General features: G+C 40.4%; 1 protein-coding gene across 1 annotated transcript in view; it reads left to right on the top strand.

The window, feature by feature from the left end:
• LOC138262433 (clathrin coat assembly protein AP180-like) overlaps nucleotides 1–12511 on the top strand; it is a 105665-nt gene extending 93154 nt beyond the window's left edge. The window contains exon 4 of the mRNA XM_069212331.1: nucleotides 12415–12511. Within this exon, the coding sequence (XP_069068432.1) occupies nucleotides 12415–12511 (97 nt within the window). The remainder of the gene's footprint in view (nucleotides 1–12414) is intronic.
• Nucleotides 12512–12791: the final 280 nt, after the last annotated feature.

The following is a 12791-nucleotide window of genomic DNA, read 5'->3' as shown; positions in this document are numbered from 1 at the left end:
AAGTCTCTCTAAGCTGCCCAGGCAAGACGTAAAGAAAGCAATCATCCATTCGGCAACCTATGAATGACCCCCTGGATGAAAAAGGTGCCACACACAGCTCTGCTAGTTTGTCAAGCATGTCTTATTCAAAAGCCTGAACTAATCAGAAGCTTATCAATGTCAGGGCTGCGTTGATATTTATGGGATTCTAGGCTAGTCTGAGGTTACTGTACTGCATTCTGTGTGAGGTTAATATTGTAATTTTCTGCTGGTGTCCGTGGGCCTCAATAATTGTGTAATTCAAAACGTAAAGCAATGCTACTCTGCTTGAGTATTTGAAGCTTTATTGAGGAACTTTTAATTATGCTGTATCTGATTTCCAAACCAATTTCCATCTCCTAGGGTTTACCCTAGAAGATAATTGGTTCGTAAATCAGATACAGCTTAATAAATAACATAAGAAGAGCCAGTTAGTGATGTTACTTTTAAAATTAACAGGTTTATAATTTAGAGGAAATCAAAAGTGGACAATTAAAATTTAGATACATAAATGAGGTGTGCAAGGAGAGGTTATGCGATGTCTCCAAGAAACCAACGATTTAATTTGCTGGTTTGAAAAGCACGACAAACTTCAACAAGTGACTTCGTGATGCTGGAATACAAAACAAAAAATAGCAATATTTCATGGAATCATGATCAAGAGGTGAGGTGGTCTCCTAAGCAATGTAACTTAAGTCAAAAGTTGTTAATACCTTTCTAAAGAAAAGATGATTGCCGTTTTTCCTAATCTGCAAATGCAGATTGTTCATTATTCAGGACTGGAATGACCAGTCACCACAGCAATCACTTTTCATTTGAGCAGAATGAAAAAAAAACATCAGTGGCTAGCCAGCTCAGAGGCCTTATTCCAATATAAAGACCCCTGAGGAGCCAATGGAAATCTCTGTGTGCTTTGAGGAATTAGTCACATTGCATCATCCATCTTTCAAAGGCTTCTGTCTAAGGCTACTATTTTATGAGTGCATTCGACCTGTCCTAGTACTGATTATTGTCAATAAATCCAACTGGCCTAAATTACTTAATAATAATTTGTAATAGGACAACAACTAAATCACTGGAACCTTATTGACAAGGAGCCATCAGTAAATCTTATGCTAGTACCTTGGGGGCCGAAATATGACCTAAATGCTCTTATAGCACTATATTCCATTTTAGGTATCCCTTGCAGACAATTCTAAAAGACCTTTTGCCTACAATGCATAGAATGGGCCTTGGATCAGCTCTTTGCTCACTATTGGATAGCTTTCTTGTCTATTGTAGTTTCTTGCTCTTAATTCTGTGGCTTTCCTCCCTGTTTTGGCATTTGTCCAGCCCCTGGAGCATAGGTGTTTTACCAAATTTGAAAGTACTCAACTCGTTTATGTGGTTTCCAATTCCATAAACACATGCAGATTTGCTCCTGTAGGAATATATATATATATATATATATATATGTATATGTAAATATGTATATATATATGTATATGTAAATATGTATATATATATATGTATATGTAAATATGTATATATATATGTATATGTAAATATGTATATATATATATGTGTATATATATATATATGTGTGTGTATGAATGAACACTGGATATTTAAATGGAAATGCTTTTCATTGTTGACAATATATAAAAGGTTATAAGGACTCAGTACTTATTTACTAATGAATTTCCACATTCTAGAAAAGGGTTATGTGTATATTTTACTCATTGCATTTACACCAAGATGTCTCTCTTAGAGTTCCTGGAAATCTCCTGGGACTCTTGATGAATTTCTAAAAAGTTATGAATCATATTTATAGAAGTAACCATGAAGGGACATATTTTGGACTTTTGAAACATGGCTATATGTTAATCTAGATAACTGGGTACTTCCTTGATAAGTGATGCATTGCATGTCTGTCCTTTTTCACCTAATAGTTCAACCATATGCCTCCATTTTGGCCTCAGCCACGCAAAGCCTGGATGTATGCTCGTTCCTTAAAGTTAAATATAAAAACAGAATTTGTTCTCCCATTTGGGCAGACCCCAAAAAAATGTAGTCCTGTCTGTCAGGCATTGTGTTCATCTTCTGTGCAAAATGATTCTGCTATTATTTAGCCTTTTGAATTGTGTGACCAACAAGGCACAATCATCATCTCACCAAGTTGCTTAATCAACAAGATCAAATTCTTCATCCACTCCAGTCTCTTTTGTTTTCTCACATTGATCATAGGAATGTACTGCCTCCGTCATCTATCCCTAAAAGCCTTGTACGGGCAATATCTTCATGCATTCATTAAAATCAAGACTTTGTGCCTCATTAAGAGTGTGGTGGTCTATAGACCGCCACACTCACTGTGGTGCTCTTGACTGCCACATTACAACCGAGCTTGGATCCTGGTGGTGGCGGAAATCCTTATCCACCAGGGCAGTGCTGCAAGCAGCACTGCCCTAGGGATTATGACCTTGTTCTGTGCCAGCGATTTCATGGCTGTAGCACTGCCATGCAAAGGCTGGCGGAGAACATGTGCAAGGGGCCACGGGGGGGGAATCCTGCACTGCCCTTGCACTTGACATGGGCAGTGCAGGCTCCCCCCTGGTCAGCACCATTGCAGTGCTTTGCAGACAGTGAACATTGCGAGGGTGCCTTGGCACCCTGCAGGTGACAGCATTACTGACGGCTCGATTAGTGTAACCTAAACTTAGGTGTCCGCCCACTGACCTAGCAGGAAACTCATAATAGCTCTGGCAGGGAGGTCACGGCATAGATGGCGGCCACCCTGCCGGGAGTTTGATAACTAGCTTTTTCTTGAAATACTCCTAGACTCTGTAATGCTTTGCCTCTGCAACTAAGACTACCCTATCTCAAATTTTAAAGCAAGTGTAAACATTCATACTGCAATTTCTTCCCACCACCTGGTATGGGGTCCTGCCAGCGCATATCTTCTTAATGCATTGTAATCTCCAGACCAGTATTGCTTGTCGAAAGATAGTATAGCTGAAAAACGAAGATCTGAGGAATGGAAGTATAAACATTTGGTAACTTTTGCAAATTTTCTTAAATGTACCGTATGTACTCTAGCTTAGTGCTATATCTGCTTAAACTATATAGTACTTTTACCCCCTTACCTCTCAGGTGGTGATACGCTATTACTTAGTGAAAACCAAAGGAGTCTTAATGCCAGATTGTATGGGAGTTGGACCAAAAGACAGAGGACCGGATTTAGATTTAGGCAGAGGGATTACTCCGTCACAACAGGGACAGCTATCCCGTACTCTGACAACTAAATCCTATTGTTTCCTATGGAATTTAATTTCGGTATACAGAGCATCTGTGACTGTTGTGACAGAGTAATCCCTCCACCAAAATCTAAATCAGGCCCAGAATGAGGTGTTGACACAGTTGTGGGTTGTGTACTTTAGTGAGTCTTTAAATCATCAATTGTTGGAGTATGCTGCTGTAAGTGCGAGAGTAAGAGGTGTAGTGAGTGCTATTCTGGTGAAGTGAATATAGCGTTGGTATGACTGGGTGGATGATGTGAGTGATTGCTTGGTCATTATTGGGATGCATGGGTGTGAGGGGTGACATGTCTGTTTTATTACTATAATTAGTATCTTCATTGGCGGTGTTAGAAGTGGTTTAAATGGTGAGTGACATATTAAGCAGACTTGGGTAAAACATGAGGTGCGTAATGAGCGATGAGAAAATTTAAGAGGTTGTAAGTAGATGATTGAAAAAGTATGATTGAGTGGGTGCTGTGTGTTGAGAAAATAGATGGCACCGCATGTGCCATTAATTCAGTGAGTTATTAATGATATGATTTCAGTGGAGCAGGTCTTCAAGTATTTATTTAAATCAAATGTATAGGCCTCAGTCTCTTTTTGACCCCAGGTCTGACTTGTCAACGTTGGCCTTTGTGCCTTTCTCTGGACTACTTAGTTTATCTTGCAAGTTTTCATGCATCAGCATGTCCCATTTCCTTTAAGGCCCAGCAACACAGGAGATGTGGCCTAATCGGTGAACCAGACTTGAGTCGCAGCCTCAGCTCAACATCCAGTGATTTTGGGCCAATCGCTTAATCTCACCTTGGCTAAAAAATAAAAGCCTGATGTAGTCTGGTGCTAATGTAAATCAATTATTGTCCTTGTGTCAAGTTTGTGCACTATAAAATTATGAAAAATAAAGAGATAAAATAAGGTACTGACCATGAATAAAAACATTTACACCTTTTGAAGTCTCCCCTATTATCACCTTCCTATCCACACTTGCTAAATTTGGGTCTAGAAAATAAACTATTGATATGCTTGATATTATGACAAATATCTGTATTTTGATAAATACTGTAATTGATTTTCCGAATGGTTCTCTTTCTTGCCAATATTATGCTGGGCAACACTCCACAGTACATGTGTAGACAACCAAAACCGCAAATATTTGGGACCAAATGCTGTGGGTTGTGAAATAAAATACTTAAGATACTAAAATTGCTGTAACAATGATGAAACTTTCGTCCAACATATTCACAACAAAGCATTGCCGTTTCAGTCACACCTTAGTACCTCTTTTGTAAAACTACTATGTTGCTAAACAATTTCACACCTTTTGCTAATATTATTAAGATAATTTAGGGAAATTATTCATGCTATTTTTAAAGGCCTAGTTACATACTTGAGCACCTAAGACTAGCAAACTACATGAACAAACAAGAATACTACAATATATAACCTGGCAAATCACAACCTACAACAGTAGAGCATGAAAGAGTCTTTTTTGCTAACTACAATATTTGTGACACATTAGGAAATTTAAATATGTGCCTGAAACTAGTAGTTAAGAGCCTCAGTTGAACTTAGTCATGAGGTAACGCCCACTGTGGCCGTAATGTAACTCAGTTATTTGACAGACCAGTAAACCTGTAAATAACTGCCCCTTCTCTACCCCCATGGCACCAAATGTGTGAATCCTGTGACTAAAATTAACGAATACCAAAAATAAGCATGCTTTTAAACTGTAATTAGATGATGTAGTTTGTTTCTTGCCCAACTCCACGTAGCTCCAGACACCACCTCTTTTTTTGCTTTTTCAATATTCTAAAATGTTATTGTGATTGGAAAGTTTCTAGTGAGCTAAAGCGGTAAGTAACCGGCTACTTTGTTTTATATGCACTTCGTAATTCTTTGTTTTCCATTTTAAGCAATGTAATAGTTGTTCCTCCTTTGCACTGGGGATCAAACAAGCCTTCTAATAGTACATCCGGAGTACCTGTCAGCTGTAGTACAAGTACCTCAGCAATACTAAACATGAGGTTATTCATGTTTTCTTAAGCAAAAGCTAACATCTTTTCACTTAATTAGGTTGCCATATCGCAACTCTGTCTATATAACACCTTTTTAAAAACAAATTGCTATTTTAAGTCCACCTGAAGGAAATGCTCGCATATTGTTTAAAACAGCAACTTGAATTAAAAAATAATGCTATGTTCTCTCTTATTTTTAGAACTTCAAACATGTATATGACCAAATTTCTATAGAATAGGTTCTTGTATCTAGTTGATCTTCCAAGTGAATTAAAATGATAACACAGTCATTTTCACAAGATTTAATGGATTGCATGCCAAGCATAGCTTCTTTTCTCTTTTATGACAGATATGGTTGTTGGAGTAGTGTTGCATGCTTTGATTTTATTAGTACATTCTTCTTCACTTTGACCATGTAATGATGTCAGTCGTGGATGGGATACTCCTCATACGATTATCTATGATTTCATGGCTGGCTATTTAACTTAATAAAGCTGCATGTGGAGCTGCAAACCACACTTAAGTTGAGTTGTTTTTTCTAGAATATATGTATGTATAACCGTGTGTGTATCTATGTGTATAGATGTGTGTGTGTGTGTGTATATGTTGTAGCTGCAGATACACATGCTGTGCATAGGTCCTGCCATCTGGTGTTGGGCTCTGAGTGTTACAAGTTGTTTTTCTTCGAAGAAGTGTTTCGAATCAAGGGATCGAGTGACTCCTCCTCTTCGGCTCCATTGCGCATGGGCATCAACTCCATTTTAGATTGTTTCCTTTCCGCCATCGGGTTCGGATGGTTTGTTTTTCGCTCCGGTAGTTTGAGTCAGAAAAGTGCTACTAACTCTCTAATTCGTCGGTATTGTTTCAATTGCGTACCATCTGTCATCAACACTTCAATACCAGCAGATCCAGCTCCTTACTTGCCCTTCGGGGCACCTGCGCAAAACTTGGGCCTAGTTGGGCTGACCAAAGCCTCATGGACTGGACCCCGTTTCGTTTCTGCCCTCGGTGCCACGCCAAGTTCCCTTATACAGACCAACATCTTGTCTGTAACCTGTGTCTATCTCCAGACCACCAAGAGGATACTTGCGAGGCCTGCTGACCCTTCCACTCGCAGAAGACTCTACAAGACCGGAGAGGTGAAGGTTGGAAATGGTGTTGAGAAGCACCGAACGCCTCGACATGGAAGAGGAGGAGATTATGCACACCGCAGTCTCCATTCGGGGTCCAACTCCAAGCAAGAGACCGACAATGACAGACCAATCACAGCAGAACAGCACATGAGTTCACCTGCCCCTGTCCCATCCAAGCCCAAACACAAGGCCTCGGGGACGCCACTGTCAGAAGGCCATGGCACCACCCGTAAAAAGACTTCCGGTGACCAAGCAACAACTTCGGCACCGAAAAAGACCACGCCACCGAAGCCTTCGCACTCGAGCTGAAGCACAGGCTCCGAAATAGGCAAACACCAACCCATTGAGTCAAAACCTCGAAAATCCCTCTCGGAGCCGAGGCCAACATCTACTCCAGGCCTTTTGATCCCGAAGAAACCGGCTTCGGAGCCGAAAAGACCAATATACAAAGAGGAGCATGGACTTTCCAAACAACTTAAAGCAAGTCATAGATTTGCTGAGGAACTTATGCAAATGGAGGATTTTGCTGAAAGGCAGGCCAGGATTCAAATTCATAAAGACACTGGCAAGATCCTAACTGCACCTCTTCTAAAAAACAAAGAGGAAGCTGGCCTTTCAAGGGCAATTGGACAATGATCAGCCACCAGCTAAAGTGCCAAAACCCCCCAAAAAATCTCCACCTCCACAGTTCTCACCTCATTAGTATCCTCCTCATTCTCCTCACCTGACTGTCTCTCCACCTACTACCCCCCGCTGCACAGTCTCCAGTACACTCTGCAGATTCGCACCAAGATAATGTCAACCCATGGGACCTTTACAATGATCCCATTTCTGATAACAGTCCAGACTGCTATCTGTCAAAACCTTCCCCCCCAGAGGATCGGACGTCATACACTCAGGTTCTAGCTAGGGCAGCGTCATACCATAATGTAGCCATGCACACAGAACCTCTTGAGGATGATTTTCTCTTTAATACGTTATCCTCCACTCACACTACGTACCAGTCTCTACCCATGCTTCCTGGCATGTTAAAACATGCACATCAGATTTTTCAGGAACCAGTTAAGGCAAGCGTCATCATTCCTAGGGTAGAAAAGAAATATAAGCCGCCTCCTTCTGACCCAGCTTTCATTACCTAGCAGCTACCTCCAGATTCCGTAGTGGTCAGCGCAGCAAGGAAAAGGGCTAACTCCCAGTCGCTAGGCTGATGCACTGCCACCAGATAAAGAAAGCAGGAAATTTGATGCTGCTGGTAAACGAGTAGCATCACAAGCGGCCAATTAATGGAGATTAGCCAACTCCCAAGCACTACTGGCTAGGTACGATAGGGCCCCCTGGGACGAGATGAAAGATATCATCCAGAATCTCCCCAAGGATCAACAAAAAAGAGCCCAGCAGGTAGTCGAGGAAGGGCAGGCTATTACAAATAATCAAATTAGGTCAGCTCTAGACTCTGCAGACACAGCGGCAAGAACAATCAATACTGTGGTCACCATTAGAAGACACGCATGGCTTCGGTCGTCTGGGTTTAAACCAGAAATCCAGCAGGCTGCCCTTAACATGCCATTTAAAGAAAAAAAGCTTTTTGTCACTCAGGTTGGTAAAGAGCCATGGGTGCTCTTTATTCAACACAGTACAGAGACTTATTTCGCAAGCCTCAATACAGGGGAGGTTTTAGAGCCCAAACATCTGAGGCATCTACCTCACAATCAAAACTGTCCTACCAGCCTCAATACCAAAGAGGTGGGTTTCGAGGAACTTACAAGGGCCAATTCCCCAGAGGTAGGGGAAAATATCAGCCATCAAAGCAAACCTCACACACAAAGCAGTGACTTGCTCCACATCTTCCCTCACCACACTTCCCCTGTGGGAGGAAGACTGCAAAAGTTCCACACACACTGGTTACCCATCACAACAGACAATTGGGTCTTATCCATTATCCACCGTGGTTACTGCATAGAATTCGCGCAAATTCCTCCAGATATACCTCCAAAACCACACAAACTCTCCTCCCAACACATTTCAATGTTGCAAACAGAGGTACAGTCACTACTACTCAAACAAGCCATAGAGCTTGTACCACATCATCAAATAGGAACAGGGGTTTACTCCCTGTATTTCCTCATTCCCCAAAAAGAGGGAACATTGAGACCAATACTAGATCTCAGAACCCTCAATCTTTACATCTTATCAGAACACTTTCACTTGATAACACTACAGGATGTAGTCCCACTGTTACAACAACAAGATTTTATGGCAACATTGGATCTCAAAGATGCGTATTTTCACATACCCATCCATCCAGCGCACAGAAAATATCTCAGGTTTGTAATACAAGGAAAACATTACCAGTTCAAAGTGTTGCCTTTCGGGATAACAACAGCTCCCAGAGTATTTACAAAATGCCTTGCCGTAGTCGCAGCCTACATAAGAAGGCAACACATCCATGTCGTCCCATATCTCAACGACTGGCTAATAAAATCCAACAGCCAGACACAGTGTCAACACCATACACGTTATGTAATACAGACCCTACACACGCTAGGGTTCTCAATAAACTACCAAAAATCTCACTCCCAACCAGCGCAAGTTCAACAGTATTTAGGAGCCACATTAAATACCCAAAAAGCACTTGCAAGCCCAAGTCCACAAAGGGTACAATCATTCCACAATATATTACCACAAATACAGCCAAACCAACAGTACACAGTCAAGTTTGTCATGAAACTGTTGGGCATGATGGCATCATGCATCGCCATTGTACTGAATGCAAGACTAAACATGTGGCCCTTACAACAGTGCCTTGCAAAACAATGGTCACAGGAACATGGTCAACTTCAAGATTTAGCGTTGATAGACCGGCAAACACACACCTCGCTTCAGTGGTGGAAATCCACAAATTTAAACAAAGGGCGGCCATTTCAAGACCCTGTGCCTCAAGCCACACTTACAACAGATGCATCAATGATTGGATGGGGAGCACACCTCAACAATCACAACATTCAGGGACAATGGGACAACAAACCTAAACAACTTCACATAAACCACTTAGAATTGCTAGCAGTATTTCTAGCACTCAAAGCCTTTCAACCTTTTCTCGTTCACAAACACATTCTCATCAAAACATACAACATGACTACAATGTACTACCTAAACAAACAAGGCGGGACCCACTCATCACAACTATGCCTTCTAGCACAAAAGATTTGGCATTGGGCAATACACAACAACATTCACCCTGTAGCACAATACATTCCAGGGATACACAATCAATTAGCAAATGTTCTCAGCTAGGATCATCAACAAACACACAAGTGGGAAATTCACCCCCAAGTACTTCACAAATACTTTCACCAATGGGGAACACCAGACATAGATCTATTCGCCAGCAGCGAAAACGCAAAATGCCAAAACTTCGCATCCAGATTCTCACACCCTCTACCAAGGGCAATGCTCTATGGATCAACTGGTCAGGGATATTTGCTTACGCTTTTCCCCCTCTCCAGCTCATTCCATTTCTGGTCAACAAACTGCGTCAAAACAAACTCAAACTCATACTTATAGCGCCAACGTGGGCATGTCAACCATGGTACACAACATTGTTAGACCTATCACTAGTACCACACATCAAGCTGCCAAACAGACCAGATCTGTTGACACAAAACAAACAACTAATCAGGCATCCAAATCCAGCAATACTCAATCTAGCAATTTGGCTCCTGAAGTCTTAGAGTTTGGATATCTACATCTTCCACCAGAATGTATGGAAGTAATTAAACAAGCAAGAAAACCCACTACCAGGCAGTGCTATGCAAATAAATGGAAAAGGTTTGTCTTTTACTGTCAATCCAAACAATTTACACCTCTTTCCGCATCAATAAAAGATATTGTAGGTTACTTGCTTCATCTGCAAACAGCAAATTTAGCTTTTTCATTCATTAAAATACATCTCACAGCTATTTCAGCATATTTACAAAGTATACCACACACATCTCTATTTAGAGTCCCTGTTATCAAAGCCTTCATGGGAGGGCTAAAACGTATCATACCACACCTCCAGTGCCTTCATGGAATCTCAATATTGTACTCACACGGCTCATGGGTCCACCATTCGAACCCATGCATTCGTGTCAGATTCAATATCTAACGTGGAAAGTAGCATTCCTCGTTGCAATCACTTCATTACGAAGAGTTAGTGAAATACAAGCATTCACTATTGAACAACCCTTTATACAAATACACAAAGATAAAGTAGTACTTCGCACAAACCAAAATTCCTACCTAAAGTCATCTCACCGTTTCATATCAATCAAACAGTGGAACTTCCAGTCTTCTTCCCACAGCCAGAATCAGTAGCAGAAAGAGCGCTGCATACATTAGACATTAAAAGAGCTTTAATGTATTACATTGACAGAACAAAATCATTTAGGAAAACTAAACAGTTATTTGTGGCATTCCAAAAACCACATACTAGAAATCCAATCTCAAAAGAAGGACTAGCTAGATGGATAGTAAAATGTATCCAAACGTGTTGCCTAAAAGCCAAAAGATAGCTATTAGTAACACCAAAAGCACATTCCACAAGAAAAAAAGGTGCAGCAATGGCCTTTTTAGGAAATATACCAATGACAGAGATTTGTAAAGCAGCCACTTGGTCAACACCCCATACATTTACCAAGAATTACTGTGTAGATGTGTTAGCAGCACAACAAGCCACAGTAGTACAGGCTGTACTAAGAACACTATTTCAAACAACTTCAACTCCTACAGGCTGACCACTGCTTATTGGAGAAAAACTGCTTTGTAGTCTATGCACAACATGTGTATCTGCAGCTACAGATGCCATTGAACGGAAAATGTCACTTACCCAGTGAACATCTGTTCGTGGCTTGTTCCGCTGCAGATTCACATGCACCCACCCGCCTCACGGGAGCATGTAGCCATTTAAGTTACAACAAACATTTGTACATATGTATACATATATTTCACTTCCATTTGCATGGACATCTCTTTCCTTTATACTCTATCACTTCTACCTTACCGCTGCGGGAAAACAATTCAAGATGGAGTCAATGCTCATGCGCAGTGGAGCAGAAGAGGAGGAGTCACTCGATCCCGTGACTCAAACACTTCTTCGAAGAAAAACAACTTGTAACACTCCGAGCCCAACACTAGATGGCAGGACCTATGCACAGCATGTGAATCTGCAGCGGAACATGCCACAAACAGATGTACACTGGGTAACTGACATTTTCCATATATAATATTTATATAGGCAGTAGTAGGCAACTTTTTTTTTTGTACATTGATATTTGAACTTTTCAATTTAATGATTTGACGAACATTTATCTTGCTTGATTTGACAGTGTTAATTTATTTGGTTTTTTTGCGGACGATGATGAAAAACCATTTTGATATTTGCTGTTTACCAGATTGATTATGTAACTATTGTATCCATAGATTATCTTTCTTAACAGCTAAGAGTACATACCAGTAAAATAGCTGGTATAATGGCAGTGCAGTTGGTGTAGGACAAAATCTGACTATTCACCTTAAATTGTATTTATGTTGTCAATTACTGGGAATACGTTTGCCCAAATTAACATAAGTGATAGTCTGTATTTTAGTAGTTTTATAATATTTTCATAAATCAACATTCAGTACATATTCTGAAGTGGAGTATAATACCACAGACAACTGGGCAAGTGATGGGAAGCAATGAAAAAATATTCAGGTGGTGTTATGGATTGCGCTGTACAAATGAGGAAATGCCAGACCTTAAAATGTTATTACAAAAACACAGCCTATTGTCACTTTCCAGAGAAAATAGAGGGAGTAAGGAAAGCAAGGCTAATACCTTCTAATGTGGTTTTGTTTCTGGTACAAAGTTATTTGAAGTCATGAAAACATGCAAAGTGCTTGCAGTAAATTTATTTTATGATCAAATTCAAAATAAAGTGTTTTTGTGTGCAGTGCCAGTAGACCATCCAATGATCTTCTTGATCTGCAGCCAGATTTTACATCATCTGTACAGTCTGCTCCAGTTTCTTCTGCAGGGACAAGTTCATGAGGAGGTAAAAATTTGAGTAATATGTTGTGTGTTTTAGAGTGAATGATTTGAACATTATTTTACTCAATGTGTTTTTCATTTCGATCAAATGAATCTGTCTTCTCATTTGGTATTTATCTCTTCCAGTATATCTAAGGCTAGAATCTTTATCAATGCTATTGTGTATGTTATTTCTGCACAAATGCTCGCCTATTTTGTTATCTCGTCACGCGCTAAGAGGCCATTTGCTCTGCCTTTTCATCAGCATTTAAATATAATTACTCCATAATGGACTGGTTTT

This window comes from Pleurodeles waltl, chromosome 10, assembly GCF_031143425.1.
Source record: "Pleurodeles waltl isolate 20211129_DDA chromosome 10, aPleWal1.hap1.20221129, whole genome shotgun sequence".
Taxonomy (NCBI): Eukaryota; Metazoa; Chordata; class Amphibia; order Caudata; family Salamandridae; genus Pleurodeles; species Pleurodeles waltl.
This window is presented reverse-complemented; position numbering and strand designations above follow the sequence as displayed.